This window comes from Aphis gossypii, chromosome 2, assembly GCF_020184175.1.
Source record: "Aphis gossypii isolate Hap1 chromosome 2, ASM2018417v2, whole genome shotgun sequence".
Lineage (NCBI taxonomy): Eukaryota > Metazoa > Arthropoda > Insecta > Hemiptera > Aphididae > Aphis > Aphis gossypii.
Window position 1 is genome coordinate 77819222 of NC_065531.1, and position 27775 is coordinate 77846996.

The 27775-nt window shown below is 24.9% G+C and overlaps 1 protein-coding gene across 3 annotated transcripts in view; it reads right to left on the reverse strand.

Moving 5' to 3' along the window:
• The window catches only part of LOC114131757 (neuroligin-4, X-linked-like), a 502436-nt gene that overhangs the window by 78457 nt on the left and 396204 nt on the right, over positions 1 to 27775 (reverse strand). For 2 of the 3 annotated variants that reach the window (XM_050199849.1, XM_050199848.1), the window contains one exon: positions 18825 to 19022. In XM_050199849.1, coding sequence (XP_050055806.1) covers positions 18825 to 19022 — 198 coding nt within the window. Of the gene's footprint in view, positions 1 to 18824; positions 19023 to 24520; positions 24627 to 27775 lie in introns of those variants that run through there. The other variant, XM_050199850.1, reaches the window with a different exon arrangement.

The window sequence follows — 27775 nt, forward strand, 5'->3', positions numbered from 1 at the left end:
TGAACAAGGTTAGTTGTATTGTGGTTAAAAGATTACGTTTTATGTGCCTGATTATATTTTTAAAACGCAAGTTGACAACTATTTAATCTTCTTAAATTTCAAAGACGTAAGTGTCGAACATTTAGACTATAATATATTTCCATATTAAATGGTTGCCGATGGTGTATGATGTGTATCAGACTGTTTATGATATGATGATTATAAACCTTGACATCAGACGAGTTTCTTGAAACATTTCTGTATTTGCATTAAGATAGGATGCTATCGTATCGTCAAGGGACTTAGTGTATCTCTATGGTCTTATACCACCTCAAGCACACAAATATATATATATATATATATTATGTGGATTAATTTCCAATATTTTTGGCTTATATTTTGAAAAGGTATGGGGACGTATTCAGATTAACTTGGTACCATGGTATCATATTTTTGATAGGTATCAAAGTATTGATAGGTATAAATATATTATATATCCCTATAAATAAATATATTTATATTATGTTGTTTTTACTCTGTAAATATGTGTAGCCAGAACTCAACAATAAAATTATTTAGTTTTGAGTTTTTTTTTTTTTTTTTAAAAACAAATTTCGTATTGTCAAAAAAAAAGATACCTACTTATACATAGATGTAATATCTATAAATTATTTGAATAATTCTTCTAGGAAATTATTTTTTATTTACTAAATTAATACATTAAACTGTACTTAATTTGTATTATCTGTCAAACCATTTTAAACAAAAATATCTTACACATATTAAAACTCAAAAGCAATAATACATTATTTTATTCGGGTTTACTGTTATAATAATTATGGACCATCGAGACCAAATTTCACTTTGAATCAAAAAAAAAAAAAAAAAAAACGTTAAACATGCATTTTCATTGAATAATGTAATATCATATTGTTTATCTGTACAACTGTAAGTCTAAAAATTCGTGCCCTCGTAGAGTTTTAAACCATAGTTTATTTACAAAAGATTTTTGACCGTGTATCGAAAATATGTCTTCTCATGTCATTAAATTATATTATTTTAATTACTGTAATATTCTCTTGTGTCTTACATCGTAACTTATTATGACCTAACTGAATTTCTTAAATGCATGGTTTGTTCTTTAACCAATACTATAATGAATTGTAAATGTGACGAAAAAATATTAATAATCTGATAAGACATTTATAAAAAATTTATAGATTGAAATTAATTAAATAATAACTATTCATTAAATATTTTATCTATTCATAATATACAAATAACTTAATGACATAAATCTATTTTTGATATTTTTATCATTATAGATTATTTCATCATTATAAAAAAAAACCTTTTTTTTCTATCTGGTGACTGGTATAATGAATCTTTTAATTCACCCGATATTTTTTTATTCCCATTCCATTTTAAGGCTAACAAGGTATTTTTGACAATGAACAAAACAAGTGTTATATGAACCAATTTAGTTTAAATGTATGTTTAGTATAGCCATACATTAGAATTTTGTGTTAAATGAATGGCCATCTATCCATGTAAGCATTACACTAGGTACTAAGATTTTAGTGAAGTGAATGTGAATAACTATTCGTATTTAGTGAGATGATATAATTTTAATTAATTAATTATCATTAAGGACTTATGGTGAGTGCATGAGAGGATGATTTAATAATATAAGATATCGATTCGCTTTGTCACTCGAGTGACGTTATTATTTTAAATTATGAGTTATTATACATGCGCAAAATGATTTAATATATTATAAGGAAGGAACTATTTCGGTTCTTGTTAAATTATATTGATTTAGATTATTTATATTTGTACAAATTTTTTAAACATAATATAAAAATTATGGTTTGAGAAAGTCTTCATCATTTATATTAAAATATTATATCCTGTATTGATAACTTATTATATTTCTAAAATTCAAATAGTAAAATAGTATTAATTTTATAATAAATACGCCTAACCCATGAATTCCTTATGTAAAATTTTCTCATGTAAACCCTATAAAATTTGGTGAAAAAATACTAATTTAGTACAATATCCAATAAAAGACATGCACATACAAAAACTTCGATAATTATTTTCGACCAGAACTGATGAATAAAATCTAACATTATACAAATGTATATAGATTTATACATAATTTTTATTTTCGTCTTAAAATGTTTCTTTTCTTTAAACTTCATTCAATTTTTTATTGTAATTATTCCATCAACATTTTTACGAAATAAAATTTTTACTAATAAGCTTTGTCAGTGGTTTCAATAAAAATATAAATATATATATATATATATATATATATATATATAAATGAGACACTAGGCCAGCAAACTAGGGTAAATTATTGTTATTTATAATGAATAAATTAAAACAATGAATAACATTATTTCACCTGGATAAATTGTTTTGAAATGTGATAAAACACACCATTGAAGTTTTTAAGTTGAATTGTGATTGGATACATTAAAATATAAAATTCACGAAATTAGATTTTTCTTGCATAACTGAATTGGTTTTAAAAATGTTGGATAAAAATTTAGCCAGAATTATAGAATTATATTATGCTAAAAGTATTATAATAAATTAAGTATTCAATATTCATTAACATATTATGACTTGTTAATATTATTTTAAAAGACAAACTATATAATAATATAGATTTTTTCACTATATAAAAATAATAAACATAATAGTTAACTCTAATATTAAAATTAAAATTAATAAGTAAACATGCGTATAATAAATTATGTAAAAGTAATTTTTTTTTTGTATATACATAATATATTATACATATATATATTATATAGTATGCATTTTTAACAGTTTTAATTTCCGTACACAAATTTTATGATAATTTAAAGTTAATAGAATGCATAAAAAGCATTAAAAGCACAAAATATTAATAAAATTAATTATTATTTTATACATAAGTAAGTGCTTTGAAATACATAAAAATTATATGCATAATAAAATAAAAAAATGTTTTACAATAATTTTGTGAACGATCGAGAAACAATAAATACTTTTTTTTAAATTAAAAAAAAAAACCCCTACTAAGAAAAATATAGTATTTTTGTACTAAAACAGATATTTCTAACAATGTTTTTGAAAGACTTTTTCAGATACATATTTATTTATCTTTATTTATTTTAATTATTTTTAAGCAGTAATAAATCATTGAAACAATCTCAAGAATAAGAGTGGAAATTGGTTCATTAAAAATTAGTTTAGATTAATATTCTAAAGATAATTTTTAAATTAATACTTGTGACGTTTAAAGTAATGTACAGTTCTTATATTAAAGTGTTGAGTAGGTAATATAATGATATTAAACGAAAAATTTGAGTTTTCAAACTTTTTATACGTGCTTACAAGTAAATTTAAATTGGTGTAATATTGTGTAGTCATGCTATGTTTGAACATCTTCTACTCAATAAAACTTATATCAGGATGTTGATATTAATATTTATTATATAATTTGCCATATTTAACATTTGTTTATAAATTATATTCACTAATAATAAATTACTTTAAATTAATTTATTATTTATTAAAATTAATTAAAACGATACGGCAACTATACAACTTAGAAGAAAATAGGAAAGTATAAGAAGTAGTTTTTGTTGATATTTAAATATTTAATTAAAAAAATTATTAAATTAACGAATATATTTTTTTTTTTTTTAATGTACAATTTTAGATTCAGCCCAAGAAGCTAAATAATTATTAATTATTAATTATTCATATGCATTAGGAATTAGATTTTTAACATAATTTATTAGTATTGAAAAATTCATATTTTATAAATACTTATATATTTTTATAAGGTTTTCAAAAACAAATTATTCTCAATAATTCATAAATTTCTTAGTAAAAATGTGTATTTAAAAATTAAAAACAAATTTACAACTACTTTAGGGTAATATTTTTAAGTACGAGTTTTTAGTTAAATTTTAGTAAAGTAAATACTATAAATTTATGTTTCTGTAATGTCAATATATTTTCTAGGATTTCAGAGTACAAAATAATATGTCTTATATAATATTATTTTCTTAGTAGAAATGGATTTGAAAAATGAGCTATTCCACCATGTGGCGTAAGTCATTAATTTTACTTGTAGCAGATACAAACTTTTTTACACTTTTATTATTAAATTATAATAACTCGTAAATATAATTTAAAATGGTTTATAACGGCTTTCATAGGGCGGAAAAATTTAACTTGTAACTTTTAGACATTTTACTAATACATGCACGTTACACTAAACTACTACTTTTTATAATTATAAAACGTTAGTTATCTCATTTAAAATATTTAATGCGATAATAAAATAAAACAGTATTTCTTAATGATTTGGTGAACAATGATATATTTTTCCAATCAGATCGATTCTAATTAGATTTTCAATAAAATGAAAAATAACAATTTAAATGCACGGAATCTATAAATGTCTTGAAAAAAAAAATTGTGTATTTCTTATTCAGACACAATAATCAATTCAACTAAAATTATTATATTTAATTAATTCCCCAACCTTTATTCTTGAAAACCGTTATTATAATTATTCTTCCGGTACCTACCTCAGAACTAATAAATATCTATAAATACATTTATAAATTTGTTGTAGAATAATTTTACTTGGTTTAAACGTCGCAATTGGAAATGCTTAGCCACATTCCTTCTCGGTGTTTTCCTTAATTAATTAAATAAATAGAGACAGGTTTTCCGGTTCTGTTAGTGTCTTTTTTCTTCCGTTTTCTCGGTTTCTTTCTTATTTATTATTCACGTGAAAACGACATTCGTTTTGTATTAATCGCTTGAATAACCCGGTGGAAACAATAATTGTCACTGTTGTTAGATCTGTTTGAAAACAAGTTCTGGGAAAGAAAAATATATTACATACATTTCTTAGTAAGTATTTCTGTCCTATTATAAATAGGAATTTGTACAAATAATACAAATAAACGACTCGAATCACACTAATCAAATTGCAATTGATTTTTATATGTGAATTTCTAGTGACTTTATTTGTGTTTGTGCCTACAACTGTACTGATTCAGGATCAAACTTTGGCCTGCGATGTCCAAACTGTTGGTATTCTTGTCAAGGTCTGTCGCCTTTTAAAAGCAACCCTTATATTGAGGAGAAGAAACTTAGCCTATACTGGCTGTTATGTATTACTATGCAGTATTCATATGCAAAGACTTATAACACGCTTGGTCGCCATTGTCTATTCTTCCTGTACTTCGTTGTAAACGAACAACAGAAAATAATGGTCCAGGATGTTCGTCCATATATGCTAATCCGGTTTGTCCGTGTTTAATGTTTATCATTATTATTATTATTACTACTATCGTTATTGTTATTATTATTATACGTTGCCATCGTGCTCGATCCCGTTTTCAAAAGACCTCATGTCAAGATTAATGTCTTGAAAGTTTTCTTCAAGACAATAAAGGCTGAAGCGACTACGCTTAAGTTTTCGTCATACCACTAATTTTTAATATTTTTCGAAACACTTATACGTTTATTTAATATATTTATTATAATTTTAGTTCATTACATATATTGTTTGATTAAACTTATATCTTAGGTTCTGAGCGGAGCGTTGAATATATTTCATTTACAATAATGTAAGTAAACGATTTTTTTATTTTTTGTATAAATAGGTGATATATAGAAGAAAAAAAATCATTGATATTCAATTTCGAGGGTGTTTTTTGTAGCACATAAGATCTAGTTTATACTTTTGGAATTCCTAGTACCTACCTACTTTTAAAAATATTCGGCAAAGGCAACAAATAAATGAAGGTAGGGATTTTAATTTTAGCATCGTTTTACAATGTTAATTTTAACATAAAATAAAGATTTTGACAGAATCTATTTTCTTATTTTATTTGTTTTTTTTTTTAAATCTACAATATTATTTCTTCGAAGTTCGAAAGTAGAATTGTATTAAAATTACTAAAACCTGTAAATTACTTTGTAATTAAAAATCATAAAATTTTCAATATGCATACCTGAGATTTAAAAATGCAACATTAAGTTCCTCAGAATACTCAAAAAAAAAAAAAGTATTAAGTTTAAACAGTTTGATAAAATTTGTAAAAACAACGACGACAATTTCTTTTTATATTGTAGTTAAAAACTTTTACAATGTTCAGTTTGTATAGCTAAGACTTGAATAATTAATACAAGTTTCCTCATAATATTAGTTCATATCAGTGAATATACTTATATACAGAATTGAAAAAAAAATAATATATAATATCTATATAATTTTTTTCATAGGTTTTTAAATTTAAATCTTGACGAAATGATATATTTATTACATACTACTCAATTATGAGGTAGGTACACTCAAAACCTATCGTAAAGCACAGCGGTTACATACTTTTTGCTTGCTCTTACTTTGTTATATGTAGAATTTATTTTAAATATTGTTATCACATTGAAAGTTGAAAAATAGATATGTAAATTATCAACAAACTAAATGAACAATATTATCACACTTATTTTCATCACAGGTTTGTTGCTTCACTTAATTTCTTGGATTAAAATGTAACCAATTTATTTAATCTTAGATCATATCGGTAACCTTATAAAAATATAAAAATAATTTGGCATTATTTTAAAGAGATATTTACAGATATTACTGAAAAAAAAAAACAAAAACAAAAAAACATTATTTGTAATAGTTCATCATTCACTCAAATATCTTTTTTGTATTCTTATCCTTAAAACACCAAATATATGATACCAATAAATGATATCAGAAAGGTATAATTATAGTGAAATTATAGTACATATCATATATCTCTTTACTGAAAAATAACATTTTGGACAGAAAACTAAAAATTAAATAACTATCAATATATCTATACGTTATGATGATAATTCAAAAATCGATCGCTGTATTAAAATATGTTAGATGATAATATTTTTTAAAAAATTATACAATCGTTGTTTTTATTTATTTCTGATATCTATCATAAAATATTGTGTTGGGTTTAAAATAACTACTATCTATGTCAATAATTATCAACATTATCTCAAATTTATTGTTTATAGGGTAATATAAAACATAATACAGTTGACTTAATAACATGATAAAAAAATAACAATATTAATTTAACTAAATCGTGTTCATTACTTTTAAATGATAGTTGTTATTTTTATACTATAATTGTTCGATGTTAAACAATTTTAAATGGTCTTTCAATATAAATTTAATTTTTTCTGATTAATGTTTCTTTAATGAATTAAACAATATTTAAATATAATGTATGTATAAATTGCAATATTAAAAAAAAAAAGTGAACACCAGTTTTTACAATAAATTATATTATTATATTATATTATATAAATACATAAAAGTGTATTTTATGATAGATAGTCTTAGATAGTCATTAAATTATCCTATATTATAAGAATATTATAATTATAACATAATCATAATTTCAAGATTATTTACAATATGCTCAGTGCTAAGTTTTGAATAACTTTGAGAAGATTTAGGTATTAGTTTAGTGTATTATTAGTACTGGTATGTGGCGATAAGCTTAAATTGTTTAAACATATATAATATAATACGTAACAATATATATATATGTATACATTATACATATTTAAATTACATTTTTGTTGTAGTTATATTTCTGTTAAAAGTTTAATCAAACGGCCACTGATGGCCATTATACGTTTTATTTTTTGGGGTGATATTTTGCTAATTTAAAATTCATGGTATAAAACCATGTATTTGAATTAATTTGGAGGTTTTCCTTTCATATCCACCACAAGCTCGTCAGGCTTTTTGGCTCTGAAAACGTTATCAAATATCGTTTTTATGTGGTTGCATGGAATATCATGAATGGTGTGATGTTTTTTAAAAGCTTCGAATCAGGTTCCCTCTCTTTTTCTATCAATTCATAACTCTTTTGTTCAATATTTTAGACGCTTTTATTTGGATATTTTAAAATATTCTTTATAATGCTAATAGTAATTAAATAATATGAAAAATATGATTTAAATAATTAATTATTTTCTTTTTTTAATATATAAATTATAATCATGGCCAATACGATTTGAATAAATCTATTGTGTAATTGTGTCTATTCATCAAATTTCTATACAACACACATTAAGCATGGAATTATTTACCATATAATTGTGTAATAGAAGTATTCAAATAAATAATTTTGTTTTAAAATTTGACGACTGAATATGAAAACAATTTACCATTATTTTGAAATTTTGTTTCATTAATATTATTTATATACCTTTTATTATTTTTTTTTTGTCTTACTAATATTGAATTCACACTTGATCACTGTTGTACTTAATTTTTGCTACTTAAGTTTTATTTTGAATTATTTGAAAGTAAGAGTATAATAGGCGTCTGTTTTATTTTATTTATTTTACTATTTTGTTTTTAACGATATGCCAACTCTTGCTCATTCAATATTTAATCCACTTACACTGCAGTTCTTTGTAAAATTTTATTATAATAAATTCTTAGTGAAGAATTCAATGTTAATTTTAGTTTTCTTTCAACTTCTTTTTAAGCTTTTACATTTTATCTATTTAAATTTATTATTTTATAAATTTTTAATAGTTTCTTCTTAGGTATATTCTGTTTCCTTTGAATTAAATATACATCATTTAGAATATTGTGTATATTGTATAAATTCATATAACATTTAATAATAATTGTTATTATTAAAATGAGATTTATATATCTACAGTCTACATATTTATACAATGTAAGTATTAATCTAAACATTTATTTTTATGGAGAATTCAAATGATTATATGAGTATAATAATATTGTATAATTAAAAATTAAAATTTGAATGCATAATATATTTCATTTATTTTAATTTTTGAATCATATACCTAGCAAATATTTTAATATATTTCAAGCTCATTTTTACAAGAATCAGTTAGTCTATTTAATGACTTGTGTATTTAAAATATTGTATAATAAATATTTCTATCAACTTAGTCAATATAATATTTGAGCAGAATGTTTTTAATTTTTTTTTTTCACAAGTGCAATTTAATTTCAATGAATACCGAACACGGCTAATGATTTATCTTAAAAAAAATTTCTTTCTTGGTATAATAAATTTTGAATTCTGTAATAATAACGATACAAGACGTACAGAATACAGTACATATGAGTACAACAAATTTATTAATAATTTCCATACAATACGCATAACTATAATTCTATCAAAACCATTTATTTGGTGGGTATATAAAAATACACTTAGATACGATTGAGTCCAGAAGTCGATAGACAAACTTCGCTATATCTATACATATTCGACAAATACACGCACTCGGGATGTGTTCAATATGTTCATAAAGTCTTTGATATTTTCGGTATTTTTCCATCTAAAAAAAAAAGTATATGACCCTCGTCAAATCCGACGAAAAACACATTTGATAAGCATCGAACAGATGGAAAATAAATCTGGTCAGTCCATTTGTGGACGACGCTGGACGCAAAATGCGTGTCTTTGCGTGTACAATATATTAATTTCATGGGCAAGTCTATTAAAGCCGTTGTCGACGCCGTATAGAGTGTAAATCACGTCGGCGAGGCGTGTCGTCTTCCGGTCGAGAATGAGCATACGTATGAAACGTATGTGGCAGCGAATAGGTAAATTATTTGTATTGTAGACAATATATTATACCTACATAGTACTTTTTCAGGGTGTGTCACAATGATTTGACACATTCAAATGTAATTTCGTTGTAAAATTGTCAATATATCCATGGTACACCTTATTTATATAATCTTCTTTGTCTGCCCCCTGCAGCTTAAAGTTTAGAATTTTGTCATTCGCTTTGGGATACTTTAAATAAATCGAGAATAATTTATGACATTTTGAATATTTAGATATTTCATAAATTAGCCCTATAAAATATTACAATGGTATTAATATGATATTATATCTGATATCTTTGATATGGTTATAATATTTACAAAAAAAAATGATACTTCGAATGAATTTTTCAAAAAAATTTATTGTAAATTCACTGGACTTTCAATAATAATATCACATGTACACAAATGTTTTGAATACGTATATTACTTTTCCACTCGGCTACTCAAAAAATAACGATTACGCGTTGGTAATGCATATCATTGTGTACGAAAACACGTTGAAAAAACACTAATATTTAAATACATAACCTATACAATGTAATACCGTCGAGTGCATATCGAAGCTCTATGAATATAAGCAGATTTTAAATATAAATACCTAATAATGTGTATGTTTTTTTTTTTTTTTTAATACCTATAAAAATACCTATAAATGCGATAATATGTACATTTTTAATTTCTATACCTGGGATAAAGATAAAAACATATTATGAAACAAATGTAAGTACGAATTATATAATAATAATAATATATAAATATATTTTTTTAATACTCAATTCCTAAGAAATATACAATTACTGTTTTTTTAAATCTGAGTTTTAATCTATATCACTTAGATACACATGTATCATTGATTTATTATTTTTATTTCTATTGATTTAAAAAATATAATATATTAATATAGTCCCAAATTAAAATGTCAATACAATAATTGTTTATCGATGTGTATTATAATAGATATAACTGTAAAAATTAAAAATATATCATACTTACTTAAATATTAATACAAGTTTATAAAAAGTTATAAAAATAAAAATAGGAATGATAATGAAAAAAAAAAATCTTATTGTGTATTAATATCACCGTTTATTTTAAATGACAATAATTTCAACGTATTTATGTACATATTTCATATTACATAATACAATGTAGGTATGATTTTTTGAATAATATGTATATTATTACTGGCGTGTGTGTGATCGAGTATAAAAACGATTGCCCGAAGCGATTGCACTTCTATACACAATACAATTTATTTTTTTTATATTGAATTTAATATACAAACCCCCCCCCCCACTAGCTCGAGTTCAGGAACAACGATGATAATCTGCGTAATCACGATATTGTTGTTACAGCGCAGACACGTGTAAAACTGGATACTTCAGTGAAAATATAATGCAAACTGGACCGAATGATGGGTTAAACGATCGACGTCTGCAGTTTAAGCCGATTCCACCGTGGTCGTAATAGTAATCGCGTCGATCCTTGAACATGACGGACCGATTTTCTCTTATACTCACTAGCCCGCACAGGTATTCACCCGGAAACTACACCACGACCATCGTTCCCGTCCCACAATGTCGACGAAATTCGTGTGTTTGGCATACATCATATATACAGTAGTTATATACAGGGTGATTGTCGATCATGGCCATTTTTTTTTTTATCATTTGATGATTAATTAATTTAAATACTGATTTCAGGAATTTTTAAGTATACGTCTTAAAGGCCATATTTTAAATTTTTTAGAACTTTCGTAATTTTTAAGGAATTTCCAGAGACGATATAAAATTCATTTTTGTGAAAATATTTTCATAACGATTTGATGTTCCTAATTAAACATTTTAACAAGTAGTCGTTTTGCAGTTACTAATATAATAAAATTGTATCAAGAATAATAATCGTTACAATTTTATCTTCAAAATTATAAAATATTACATATTATAATATATAGTATTTACTATACTTGAACTATTTCTATAAATTATAACTATTGGTAGATGCAAATAATTAGTAACATTTTAAAATAACCACAACCTTATATATATTCTAAACCTATTATGACGGATTTATATAATCCTTATTCCTTATTACACAAAAGCAAATAACTCAAAAAAATTTGTTTGAATTATGATACGTCATAATTTTTTGAAAAAATATCGTCCAAATAATAGTACTGTAAGGTAAAAATAAAAATAAAAATTTGAAAAAAAAATTGAATCTCCGAAGGACACTTCTGAGGTTCTTTGAAAAAATTTCGATAATGTGATAATAATATAGTCTATAAGTATATTTAAAAATTCCCAAAATCCGACTTATTGAAGAATAAAAAGGGAATAATTGTGCTTAGTGAATCACTCTGTACATACGTGGTCATCACGTCGATTCTCGTCCGCCATCACATCTACGCTCCGCAGCGTCGTTAGACCGTCATCCACCCAAGTGTGACGGCTTAATGGAAAATAAAGCAGAGAACAAATGATTTCGAATTAAAAAAAAAAATCGGATTTATTACAAACCGTGTACTGTGAGGCTAGGAAAAAAAAATCGCCAGCGACAAAAATAATATAATAAACGCCGTCGTCAACGGGGTGTGGCGTAAAATCTGACGTACATAAATCACAGTTGCCGTGAAAAAAAAAGATTCGAAGTGAAAACGATCGGATCGAAAATGGACGCGTGTGAAATTTATACGATTTGATAAAAGTTTGTGTTTTATGAGTGGTGTGTTTGTGTGCGTGTGTGTGTTCCGTGTATGTTTTAGCAGATACTTCAATATTATCGATACCTACGAAATAAATAATAATACGTATTTATTATATATTTTTATGTTCAATTTTAAACTTTGTTATGTTATTATTGTTACAAGGCGCTTAAAAAATTAAACGATTTTTGTTTAGAAAACTGTAAACATGGTATCATACAATCATTTTTCTATCTTTATTCTTAAAATCAAAACTAATGCTATTCAATTCGTTAACATTGCCAATTTATTTTTCAGATTATGATTAATTTATATTTTGATGTGATATTTTCAAAGGCTTATGAACACGGTCATACGTACGCATTTTTAAACAAATATGACGTTTATAACAGTTATTGAATAATATAATCTAGCTTAATTAAATAATCCGATATAATTTACAATGATTATCATATTAATATTACTTTTACATTGAATTTCATTTTGTACAATATAAAAAATATATTGACAGAGATTCATATAAAAAGTTAAAATTTAAGGTTGTTATTATTGTTCTTCAATATTATAATCAATTTCGTCCAATAATTTGGATTTTTTAATAGTATATGAAGATAATATTTTTTTTTAAAGTTCTTTAGATTTTATGGTAAGCACTTCGCACAGATGTCGTCAGTGTCTTGAGTATAAGTGTTATTTGCTAACACAATAAAGGTTGTAATACGAAGGAATAACAGGGATCGTAGGCGATATACCGTTTGCCGTTTATCGACGTTTAGAGAGACACTTCGAGCCCGAAATATTAGAATTGTATCTCTCTTCCCCTCTTACTATCATAACCATTGGCCGAACTATTGTTTTTTATCGTCCTGAATAAACGTCATTGGACTGTTCGTACACGTTTCGGCCAAACGAACTATTTGTTTAGTTTTTATTACTTTCTCACTGCACTTTGCCATAGACGGTCTATGTGTACGTGTACGTTATATTTACCATCTTGATCTGCTGTTCAAATGTAAGAAACAAACGGATTGCGATTCTAAGTAGTGCCACTATACCTACGAAGATGTAATGACCTAAGGGGCACTGAAAAAGTGTAATATCGCACGGTCATTTGTTTAACATTTGGATAATGAAAATGGCATTGGAAATGTTTCATTGAGTTCAAGTTTTTAATACTTAGAATTTTGTGTATAAATAGACAATGTCTTTTTTAGGCGTAAGCTTAAATATAATAATATTTTAGATTTTTAGGTATTATAGTGAGACTGATTTGGTTGAATTAATCAAGTTTTTTTTTTGAAATTCGAATTTTTAGGTAACCAAACTACATCGTGGGCCATTTCAATTACTATTAGTCGCTGCATAGGAACTTATATCAAATAAAATGTAGACAACTGACGTTGAATTTTGAACCACTAACTAACTAAGAAACGATACTAGAACAATAATCGATCGGTTGTAACGAACCGATAACACGGCAAAGTTGACACGTCATGTTGAGAGATTTCCGGACACGTGGGACGAGTGCGTGTTTAGATTTTTACTGCACAGATATGGTTTTATGAAACTACAGTCCATTCGTGATACTATGAAGACCTCGATACAATCAATAAAACTGTTATTCCCTTGAAAATATCGTGATATAACAATTTCTCTTCAATATAATGCATTTTTTTTTTACTATAACTCTCATGATATAACTTACAATTTTGGATCTAAATATTCAGATTTTTTAATTGTTATTAATATAATACACGTCTGCTGGTTTATAATGACTACGATAAATATAATAAAAAAGTAATAGTTAATTACGTTATTTACAGAAATTTGATATCGACAATTTATAGTGTGTTTTGTAGCATTTCAAATTTTGAAAACATTATAGACCGAATAAGCGTAACCGTCTACACACACATACACACTCACCCAAATATATGTATACGCAATAATTTATTTGTTTTATTAGTTTATTATTTATAAAAATAAATACTTATCAATTAATAATGACTCATATATGTATTATTTTTTATCATAGTTATACTTTATTTGATAATGTATACATTTATGTATAATGTATGTATATATATATATATATATTATATTCTGATACATATTTATATGAACCTGTGTAAATTGTTAAATTAAAATTAATACTTTTTTATTGTGTGTCGATTAAAATTTTGAATCTTGTTAAAATAAATTTTGTTGGTTTATGCCTTTGAAATGGTGAATTTCAATTTAATCAACTTCCGATATTATACCGAAGTTTTACTCGGTTACTTACTTAAAATTCGTTTTACTGCTAGTTGACTAAACAACTAACCATTGATCTACAATAGAGAGAAAATCAAGCTGATGTAAAATATATCTCAAAGATAAAAATTAAGTCCCTAGACACAATTATTAAATTATTTATAATGTTATTCATAATTGATAAAATCAACTACTCGAATTTGAACTATAAATAAACAGCAATATGCGATAGAAGACTTCAAAATTTCCATCAGTGATTATTCAACGTTTAAATATTTTTATTTGTTTATTTATTACAACAACGAGAGACTTACATTTTGCGTACAATAAATTTCATCATAAATTAAGTTTTTATGATCAAAATAATCTTGTTAAATATATTTTAGTTCAAATTACCTCTTCCCTTGTTTTTTTTTTTATTTTATTTTTTAATTAATGATATTTTCGTACGATCAAGTCCATTAAACATCAACAAATTTTACAAAATATGTATTACGCTAGAATCATAATAGTGTTTAATATACTATTAGTGGTTATAATTGAGTTTTATTTAAATTAATAAAAGTAATATATTTTTTTTTTCATTGGAAAACTTAAAACCTGTGTTACAAATACAATAAAAATATACGCTTATGTGTATAATAATAATAACTAACTAACTTTATAGATAAAATCATATATGATAAGAGAAGCAATTTATTGATATAACACTTCAAGCTAAAATTTATTTATTTATCACAACAGCTAATTTAGGGGGTTACAGTATCACCACCTTTTCTATTGATGTGAATGATTATCAAGAAGTGTATGTCAGAAATGAGAGATGCAATATTATACTATTTGAATAAAGTTAAAGTGCGTTATAGTGCTATGGGTATGTGAAACTTACTGTAGTAGATTTAAGGTAGTTAGAAAACAGTAAGTTAATATAAAATGTCATTGGTTAAAAATAAATAATTTATAAACTAAGAATAATTGTATATTTATATACAATAAATTAGGTTTTATAACTCTAGTAAAATAAATATATTTTACATGTAATATATATATAATATATATATATAAATAAAAATTTATTTCGTTGTATTTTTACCTTCAACTACTCGTATAATACAATAATTAAGTAATTTTCGATTAAAATAAATAAATTATTACATATCTAAATATACTTATATTTAATTTCGTAATAAATATTAGTACTGGGAACCACTAAAAGAACTCGTGTGAGGGCCACAAGATTATATTCTGATTTCAGACCAAACAAAATAATATAGAAAATCATATTTATTACATTATATTTTATGAATTTATGAATAATACGTCATTATGTCACCTAGTGAATTATAATGAATTATTAATTGTAATTATTAACGTTATTATTGGTGTATTTCTCTATTCTATGCTTATGTATATATTTTGCTAGCACAATACATTTTATTTTTAAGGTTTTTGCTGTTTTTTTGTGGTTCTTACGTGATTTATGATAATTTTCAATATAGCATAAATGGCCATAAACATTACAATTTATAATAATGACAAGTTGACCTACTTGCCAAACTCTTTAATACGTTTCTGAGTATGCTTCTTTTTAAAAATAATTTTATTAAAATAAACAGAATAACCTAAAAATTACTTAATAGCCTAATAGTAATTTAATATCACGAACTATAACAAAATATGATGTACACATATTGTTTAATAAAATAGGTATAGATAACTGCTATAACTGCTATCATCAATATTAATCTTTAGTGATTGGTGCCAACACCGAGCTATATTATTATTTATTATGAAAACTATTTTATCTGATCATAAAAAAATACATACGACACAATTTATGAATTAGAAGTTATTAACTTAATATAATATAGCTCACATGGTTAGTAAATACATAAATTTAAAATTATAAAAAAAAATTGTCTTTAGTTAATAAGACGTAATATTCTGATAAAAGTATAATTCAGATTTTATAGTACCTAATTTAAAACTGTAGAGAAGCGAGAAAAATCCAACTAACACATAAAGTAACTATATTTTCGACATTTCACTCGAACATTTTACCGTATTATATGAACAAATACGTAGATGCACTTATTGGGGTTCTTAATTTTGGTAATTTAAACATTTCACTCTTCCAAATTATCCATTAAACTAAGTCGGTCGAAGCTTTCTGAAGCACCATCATATTGTACAAGAGGAAGCGGAGAATGTGACGTGAGACTGCGATTGTGGCTCGAATTCATCTTGTGGCGCCAGCGTAAAAGTTTTTCCCGATACTCTAATGTGGAAAATTCCAAAGCAAATAGTAACCAAACGCACAATTAAAGGAAAAAAACTACCATCCTGCAAAATTCATCACGGTATTTGTTAATGTACAATGGAAAACAATGAAGTGAACAAAAAACCCCCCGTAAGAATTCGAATGAAAACAAAAAGGACCGACACAGCGAGGCCACAGACAATAAATCTCAACAGGAATTTTACGGTCGGTCAGATTGGATCGACCCTTCTCGGGCTCTGCTTACGAATTCATATCACACCACCTTGGTCTGAGAAAGGCTAAAACCTTTATGTCTTTATAGGAGTTTATTTCATGAAAGTCGGTGGAGAAAACGACGAGTGGGACGTTATAAACGACCCGATAAAAGCTCCCACTGGAGCTGGCCAAAAAAATTAATTATTATTAGCTGTGTATTGGTATGCCGTACGCGCTTTTTAACAACTGTTCCTTAGTTGCCTGGGTAAGACTAACGTTGCAACCCAGAGTAGATCATTTATCACCGATTTAAAAATGAACAAAGAATTAAGAAACTAGTTGAAATTAAGCTTATTAACCTTAATCGCTTTTTCGAAAATTCTATAATTTTTTGTGTCATACGTATTGTGGTTTTAAATGGTTCTTCAATAAAATAATAAGAACCAAGTTAACTCGATTAGATATATTCTTTTTATATATTACGCCTGGTAAAAATAATTATTGAGTTTGACATTAGATACTAACCCAGTGGATGTATTCATATATACAGTTTACTAATACCAAGAAAATAAAAATGAATAGTAAATATTAAAAACAAAAATAGTTTATAGGATTTAAAATATATTACATGATTTTCCAATAAATGACTTATCTAAGAAATAGACTTTAATAGTATCCATACAGACAAAATATACATACATTATATTTATTGGATTAAAAGTAACTGGATTTAACTAGTAGTATTTGTATTTCATATGCATTATAATAATCATCAATATAAATCCCAATCTCGTAGTTTAATATTTATAAATTAAATGTGTTATTATTATCAGTAATTATTGTTTTTAATTGTCTAGAAAAACTAATAACTCAGTAATTTAAATTAAAATATATCATAATATTGTGTATTTTATTTTTAAAACGTTTTTAATAAAAACATATTTTTATAATATCTAACGTTTATAGTCAAAAATATTATAATGTGTTGCTATGGTAAGTGAGGATACGTAGAAGACAAAAATAATCTCACACAAAACAAACTTTTTTAAGTTAAGTCAAAAGATTTGGCACGATTCCTTTTAACAACAAAGGCGTTTATAGTTTGTACGAGTATAATATATCTTTCTATTCCATGCACTAATAAATTGAACTTTTTATGTACTATTTTGATTTTATTTTTTTTTTTTAAATAGAGTCTGCCTTTTATAAAAAACGCAGTATAAATATATATATATTATATATGTGTGTGTGTGTGTGTTGTGTGTGTGTGTGTGTGTGTGTGTGTGTGTGTGTGTGTGTGTGTGTTATAGAATTAGGTGAACAACAATTAGGATAAAAATACAAAATATTATAAATAGTTTTCACATTGAATTATAATTTTGATTACATTAGATTGTCAATTTATTAAATAAATTAAAGATAATAATTAATACCAATCAAAAGTATATTATTATTGTAATACCTAGTAACTATAAGAACAAATATTTGCATTGATTTTTTTCTTAATGTTTTTTTTTTTTTTGTTTAAACTAACATTATATTTTACAAATATTTTTCATATATAAATTCAAAAAAAATTCATGAAATATTTATTTTTCTCTATAGATACATTATATTTATCAAGGGTTTATTGATAATTATTTTATTAAATGTTAAATGTTTAATATTAAAAACTGTGAATAAATGTAATATTTTTGCATTTATAAAATACTTACCATCTGGTACTGCGGAAGATGACATCAAGAAACCAACACAAGCAGCCCCGGTGCCATGACCCATTAATGTTACGTTACTTGGGTCACCACCAAATACAGCTATATTTTCTTGTATCCAATGCAGGGCTGCTATTTGATCCATGAGACCGTAGTTGGACGGTGACTTGAGGTGTTGATTGGAGTTGAGATTTAAAAAACCTAAAACAAAAAAAAAAAAAAAAAAGAAATGAGATTTCATATGAATAATATAAAATAATAATAAAGACAAATAATAAAAAGAGATAAAAGGGGACAATGCAACATTGATTTACAGCAAGTAGACATGAGCTTAAATCTGGGAGCCATTTGTTCATGATGTACACTTAAAGATCCATGGAAAGGGCTGGCAAGAACTGAGGGGAGAGACGAAAGTCTTTTTGTTGATACGGTCGAGGGAGAGAGAGAAAAATCAGTAGGAAGGAGGTTTGTTCCACATTGAGCTCCTTTTTCCACTTTCCCAGACCCGTTAAAGTGTAGTCTTAACGGGCGGATGTGACTTTAAGACAGAGAGAAACGCTACACATAATCCATGACAATAAATGCTTCTGGGAATTCGGCTCAGTAGATGGTTACCAGATGATATCGATGAATGACGACGACGACAATTGACGAGTAAGATATTTTTAGCAAATTGCTCTTGTTTTTATTTCTACAGTTTACTGTTATTTATATTATAATAATTTGAAATAGTAACAATTGTAGTAAGTGTACATGAATACATATAAAGATTTAATGGACTTATCATTATGGCTAAATAATTATTTGTATTTTAATAAATAAAAATAAATATATATTTTATAAATTAAATAACAGGTTGGATTTACTTAATTCTACATCGTTTAATTAGAACTGAGTGCTTTAAAAAATTACGTTTGGTATTTTTTAATTTAATTATATCAACTACTCATAACATTTAGAAAAAAAATATCAATTTGTAAAATTGGAAAATGACACCAAGATATGACTTGATACTATAAAATTCTTCTTTTACTTAGATTACTGTACATATGTGCGTAATATTAAGTTTTAATATTGTCATTTTATGTTTAAATTAATTAAATACATATGTATATAGTATATACATATAAATTATCTTAAATAAATGAATAAACATTCCGTATTATTAATCATTATTCATAATATTATGCTAATTGGTTTATATAATACTAAAAGTTTTTTAAATTATATACCTGCAGCATTTGATTTAGAACTTATTTAATGAATTAAAAACAAATAATTTACAAACCATTGTTAAATCATTGAAATACAATAAAGCAAAAATCACATGCTCACGAGTTATGATACAGATAATCATGTTTAATTAAGTATATATTTTTAAACCACGTTATTTAAATTTGAACTGATTTGAATATATACATTGTGTCGAGGGTTGTTAGAAATAATATAACAAATAATATTATAAAGCTATGAATTTAAAACAGTCAATCATTCGTGATATACCTACCAACATCACTCAGCGTTGCATGATTTTATTGTAATATGCATTATATTATATTAAAGGTAGGTAGTTAAATTCGTCGCGTATTTCAACTGACATTAATTTATGTTAAATCAATGATAGCTGATTTAAACACGATATCAGCATTTGAGTTCTGTAATCTAATTTCGTTGCACTGGTGATGAATTTGGTAAGATTTTTGACAATTGCTTCGTTAATAATAATACAATACGACAAATATTATAAAATTGTATAGTGCATAATATTATATTATATCAAGTAACTATAACATTTGAAATTATCTATATAAACTAAAATCATAGATTAATTACCAAAACTATGAAAAATAGGTTGATACATAATTGTGTCAAGTCGTTATATGGCAATAGAATAAAATATATCACAAGTAATGTATTTAATAAGTTATAAAAGAGGTGTAAAATTGGCGAATTGTAATACATAAAAGAATTTGCGTTTTTTGGGAAAAACCTTTGGTAATTTTAATACTAATAAAAAAAAAACATAATTAATAATTATTTAGAAATTAAAACATTTGTTTTTTGATCCATAATATTGCAGTTTTTGATTATTGCCGCTGTTCTTTGGTTTGTAAATATGTTAGGAATGTAAATTGTTATAATTGTTATAAAAAAAGATTTTTTTTTTCATTCGTATTAATTGAAAAGCAAATAAAATTAATGATTAATATAACTTAATGATAATTAATAACTTACCGAATACCACAAAAAAAAAATATTTAGTATAATAATATTATATTTTTTATGTTAAAATATATTTCATAAATATATACAAAAAAATTATACTAATCACTGTGTATTTATTGATTTAAACAATGACTTTGTTAATTTTTTCCTCTAATTTTTGTAAGCAACGACCTAGTGCTTTGTTTAAATAGCCAAAAAAACTTTGCTCAATGTCCATTTTACTTAAAATGAAACTTATTCAAAATTTAGATTTTTTTAATACTTAATATTTAGCATCATATTTATAAAAAAAACTCAATTTATTCTATGGTTTTTAAAGCATGCCAAAATAATAGAATAATAATGACATAAAATGAGTGTTTTATTTCAGAATAAATTTTGTTTGAAGGTTTTTTTGAAACGGACCTAAGATAAAATGTGTATTATCATAAATTACGATTGTGGGCATAAATCCTAATAAATATTGACGTACAGAAATAATTTGACGTATTTTAAACGTAGTATGAGATAAAAAAAAATATTCAGGAATTCAAAAAGGTATTCTAAATAATGGATACATATTGTTATAAAGGTATAGTAAAATTGTTATAAATATTTCAATATAATATCTTAACTAAGTATGCAAATAGATGCAGTTAGAATAAAACATAATTACTACGACGATACTGTGTAGTTTTGAATGCAAATATTATTTTTAGTACTCGAATGCAGTGTCATTTTTATTAAATATTATTATAATATTATATTATAAATTGATGCGGTGCATATTAAATGAACAAAAAATATGAAATATGAAATACAATAATGAATCGAGTGGACAAACAATACGGAATTAGCGTTTGCTGATATTACATAGTAGTCACGTGGAATATAATGCTGGAGGTAAACACATACGAATAGGTATATGAAGTACAAACCTACGCCATGAATCAAATTCAATTATAGATAGGTAGGTAGGTATTGTTGTGTAAAATTAATAGAAGTCACTTCAGCTCTGGTGTATATACGAGTAGGAGACTAAAGATTTGCTGAGAATTTTACAGATAAAACTGAACTGGACTTCCATTTCAAGAAAACCACACGATGTAATACAATATCGATAAAAATAATATTGCAATTGCAGTGTTGCTTGCGTTTGTTAGAAACTAATTGAATAAAGGATCAGATATTTCATCGGTCATGAACTATAACATGACCATCTACGGAAATATGATTTCTTGTCTGTGTAACACAATGTTACCTTCCTAGTAACTTTTCTAAAGAAGTGTTATACAATTTAATTGGCATCATTAAACCTTCATTATTTACCGATCGCAATGGAATACACAATAAATTATTATATTCGCATAATCTACATGGAAATTGATATGGTTTAATGATCGAATATTATAATGATTTATTCTAAGCTATTCGATTAAATTATATAAAAAAAAAAAAAAAACACTGTTGTTAGCGATCGGTTTTTAATACAACACTATTATGCATAAGTTTTAATAACAGATTAATTCTGTTGGTACCTATAATTGATTTATTGGTAGTATCAATTTCAATAATGCACGTATTTGTTTTTTCAATTTTTAATTTTTTTTCAAAAGTGTAATAATATTATCTGTCTAAATTTCGTGTTGGTTATAGACTGTCGTATATTTTATTATCATATTATAATATATTATAATTAAATGGTTGTGGAATATTAAAACTATAAGTGTTTACAAAGAAATATAATTTAGTCATATTTTTAACACATGAATTTTTTTTTTTATACAAATAGGACACAATAATTACTTTTTTCTGCGAGTTTTTTATGGTATAAATATATACATAATATACATATATATTTATATTATAATATTACACATCGAGTAATACGAGTGTAAGTTTTGAATAGAAATGTTCAACTTTATCAAACATGCAACAAAACTACTATACAAATGTTTCAGTAGGAATGGCGTGGACTGCAAAGAAACGACTGGGAAGCGTTAAGAACAAAAATACTTAATGATAATAAATCTTTATTTTCCCAGACTTAAGTCTGCTATGGAAAAAAATGGGAGTATAAACAAGACCATGATGACTGAGTTATAATACATTTAAAAAAAAATTAAGAAAGTAATATTTTTAATTAGTTTAACTTTTCAATTTACGACCATTTTCTCGCAATAATTTTAAACGTTATTGATTTAGTAAAATATCTCGAACATAATAATTTATTTCTACTAATAATATTATACATATAGGAGTTGTAGGCGCAATTTTATATGCTTTTTTAAATAGGACGAACAAGATTAGCTGAATATGTTGCAATTTATGTACCTATTTTTATAAATTTTAACAGCACATTTTATTGATAAATTGTCATTCTTATTCAGGCATTTTTTTATGAAGATCCTATCAATTGTCACCCAATAAAACCATTTTCAAAAAAATGAGAATTTCAATAACAAATAGAAACGATATGATAATGGCGAATATATGATGTTAAAATAAAAAAAAAAGTAAGTAAAATAACTACTAATGGATGATAACCTAAATTAAAATAGCTTTGGATCACTAAAATGCGTATTTTCTATTTTAATTTTAAACTACAAACAATTATTGTACAATAAATTCGCGTTAGCTGAATAGTTTTTGTCTTGTTACCATTAATATAAGATTAAATATACCTGATATCAGTTATAATACACATTGTCTATTTGTTAATGTATATGTTTAAATTGAAATATTTCATATAGGTACTCATATCTTGTACACAAATCAAAATATCGTAAAAAATCTAATATATGAATACAGATAACGTATTAAATATTAATTTAATAATAAATTTATCAATTATCATATTGAAGCTACTCGTATACAAGACTGGGTTTTCTTAAACAATATTTGCTGTGGTTGTTTTAGCGACTTTTATAAAACATAAAATTCTCTAATTTTTAAAATGTATATTATGAATTATATTTGAAAAGATTGTATTTGATAACATTGTTAACCATTATTTTATTTGTTTTAAACAGTTTGTAAAAAGCCCATCTTCCACCCACCAAAATATGAGATAATTGATTAAACATGTAATTTTTTTTTTTTTATAAATATAATATATGAAATGTAAAGACATTGAAAAATGTAAATACTGAAAAACATTGGTTTGTCATAATGTAGATATATTAATAATGAAAAAGTCGAAAATATAAAGTCGTAGATAATAATATATTATTATAATTAAGAAAAAAAAATAATTTTTAGTATATTAAATATATAATATTTCAGGTGCATAAAACAATCGTGTAGTTATGGAGTATTATATTTTTAAACAAATCTATTTTCTAATATCTGTAGTGTATTATCTATAAATATATTTTTAGCTATAAGAAATAGAGAATTATATATATATATATAAATATATATAATTTTTTTAATAATAAAAGTAAGCTTTTGAAACCTAAAACTAAAGGTTGAAAACTTCTAAGTGTATTTACTAGCAATAAAAACACTGCCCATTCACTTTTGACTTCACAAGTATGTATAGTGCTCGAGACTTGAGTGAAGTAGTAGAATAGGCATATAACCATTTAATGTAGACAAATCCTATAAAGAGAGATAATAGATACACAAGAACAGCAAATAAACAGTATAATATTATAACGCAAAACATTTTATACTTAAATTTTGGTCCGTAATAATCCATTAAAGAGAGTGCTGATGTTATTGTAGAAAATAAACAATCAATGATTAAAATTTATAATATTATGTTACGTTATATATTTAAAGACTTTTGAATGATTAAAAACAGAGTAAACATAAAAAGTTTTATCGAAAAACTATGTTTTATATACGCCATACTGCGTAGGTTCATGTTAAAAACAAAACAAAACAAGCTACCCGGTTCAGTGACTCAATCTATCGACTATTGGAATCTGGTTGGTGGCGTATTACCATTATTATTGTTATATTACGTTTTAATTTTGCACTTTATAAAGCTGAAGTTATCCATTTTAAAATAATGGCATGGTTACGACATGCTCTTATATTATGATAATAATTATTTTTCGCGCAGTTTTCGTATTTTTTTCAAATCTATTTTTAATAATTTACAGATCTTATATATATATATATATATATATATATATATATATATATACATATAATATAATTAATAATAATTATACTCGTATGTATTATATATATGTGACATACTTTTATTTGATCTTTTTACTAGTCTAAACAAACATTTAAAAAAAGAAACGACTTGGTATTTTATAACTGATTATTATCGGCTATTATTTTAGTATTCTTAATCTGATTAGAACTATTGAAGCTTCTGTAGATGACAAGTAGATATAATTCAATTGCGTATTATTCGTGTTATGATTGGTTTTCTAACGTAAGACTAAGTAGATAGTGGCATGTATAGGAAGATAAAAACATTTAATCAAATATAGCCATACACATAAGATTAATGGTGAAAATATATTATTATATCAACGAGTGCAAACTTCTGAACCTTCTACGATTTTTACAATATTAAACATATTTTTATGTTAGTATTATATGCAAGCGTTTAGCCTTTGTGTTTAGAAGTGCTATAGTAAACGGGAATTCATTATGAGGAAGATTATTTTGTTATTAATACGATAATGACCAAAAGAGTTCCATTATAATTATTGTGTGCTATCAAATTAGTTTTCGGTAATTTGTCGTCGCGGTAAAGTTTTCGAAAATCGTTATCCCCGGAGAAATGAAACGAGCACGAGGGTAACAGACATATAAGGCATTGCAAATCATTTTCTTTTACGCATCCGAAGCAAAATGAAAACGAGCTTCTTTTTCACCTAAACAGTGTATTCTCTGGAGGGACACGAAAACGCGCTTTTCAGAGATAGGATTTCACAGGGAGTATATATATATAAATATATATATATATATATATATTATATATATATATATATACATATAATATAATTAATAATAATTATACTCGTATGTATTATATATATGTGACATACTTTTATTTGATCTTTTTACTAGTCTAAACAAACATTTAAAAAAAGAAACGACTTGGTATTTTATAACTGATTATTATCGGCTATTATTTTAGTATTCTTAATCTGATTAGAACTATTGAAGCTTCTGTAGATGACAAGTAGATATAATTCAATTGCGTATTATTCGTGTTATGATTGGTTTTCTAACGTAAGACTAAGTAGATAGTGGCATGTATAGGAAGATAAAAACATTTAATCAAATATAGCCATACACATAAGATTAATGGTGAAAATATATTATTATATCAACGAGTGCAAACTTCTGAACCTTCTACGATTTTTACAATATTAAACATATTTTTATGTTAGTATTATATGCAAGCGTTTAGCCTTTGTGTTTAGAAGTGCTATAGTAAACGGGAATTCATTATGAGGAAGATTATTTTGTTATTAATACGATAATGACCAAAAGAGTTCCATTATAATTATTGTGTGCTATCAAATTAGTTTTCGGTAATTTGTCGTCGCGGTAAAGTTTTCGAAAATCGTTATCCCCGGAGAAATGAAACGAGCACGAGGGTAACAGACATATAAGGCATTGCAAATCATTTTCTTTTACGCATCCGAAGCAAAATGAAAACGAGCTTCTTTTTCACCTAAACAGTGTATTCTCTGGAGGGACACGAAAACGCGCTTTTCAGAGATAGGATTTCACAGGGAGTATATATATATAAATATATATATATATATATATATATATATACAATGACTGGGATTGGGTTCTATTAGAAAAAAAAGCAAGAAAAGGAAGTCAGAAAAAAGCAATTACTCGTAACAAGAAAACGGACGGCGTGAAGCTAAACGGATAAATCAATGGCAACCACCCAACAACTGTTTGGAGACGATTGTTGGACTATCATTTCTGTTGGATATCGACTACTCAACTACTATAAAATTATATATTATAGTATCGAAAACTGTTCAAAATCATTGACACGTTTTAGATTCTGAGCGTTGTGATGAATATATTGATTTTTAGGATTGAAATAAATAGTATAAGTGGAATACTTAATAATACTTATATGTATAAAAAAACGAAAAATTTACTCAGTCAAACATATTGTAGTCAACTGGGGCGTAACTATTTCCGTTTTCCGTTATTTTTTTTTCTATTAGTTTTATTTGATTATTTTTAAAACTACTGGGTATTTTTTTTTAGTTTATACTAAGTTCTAACAAGATTCAATTTTCTAACAAAAATCATACTCAATTTTGGAAATTGAAATATTTTTTTTTCTTGAAAATACGATGAACCAAAAAAAAAAAGACATATTATATCATTGGAATATTAATAGAAGTTCAAATTAAAAATTGAATAATTTTTTTAACTGCATAAGATGATTTGATTATTCTATATTTACAATATTAACATACATATATTTTTGTATTTATCAATTAATTTTAGACTATACAGTACAGTTTACGACCTTTTGGAAGACTTTGATATGATATCTGAATATTACCTCTAAGATACTATAAGTTTTACAGACTTTCAAAGTGTTATCAATAATATTAAAAATAAAATTTACATTTTATAATCATAGAATATAACTTTTTTGGACACTAACTTAAAGAAAATAAACTCGCCGATTTTGCAGGCAAAACCGTAATCACTTCTCCAATATCATCCTTCACGTCAATCATTTCGTCAGTGACATATAAATGTTAATAATAATAAATGCAACAAAG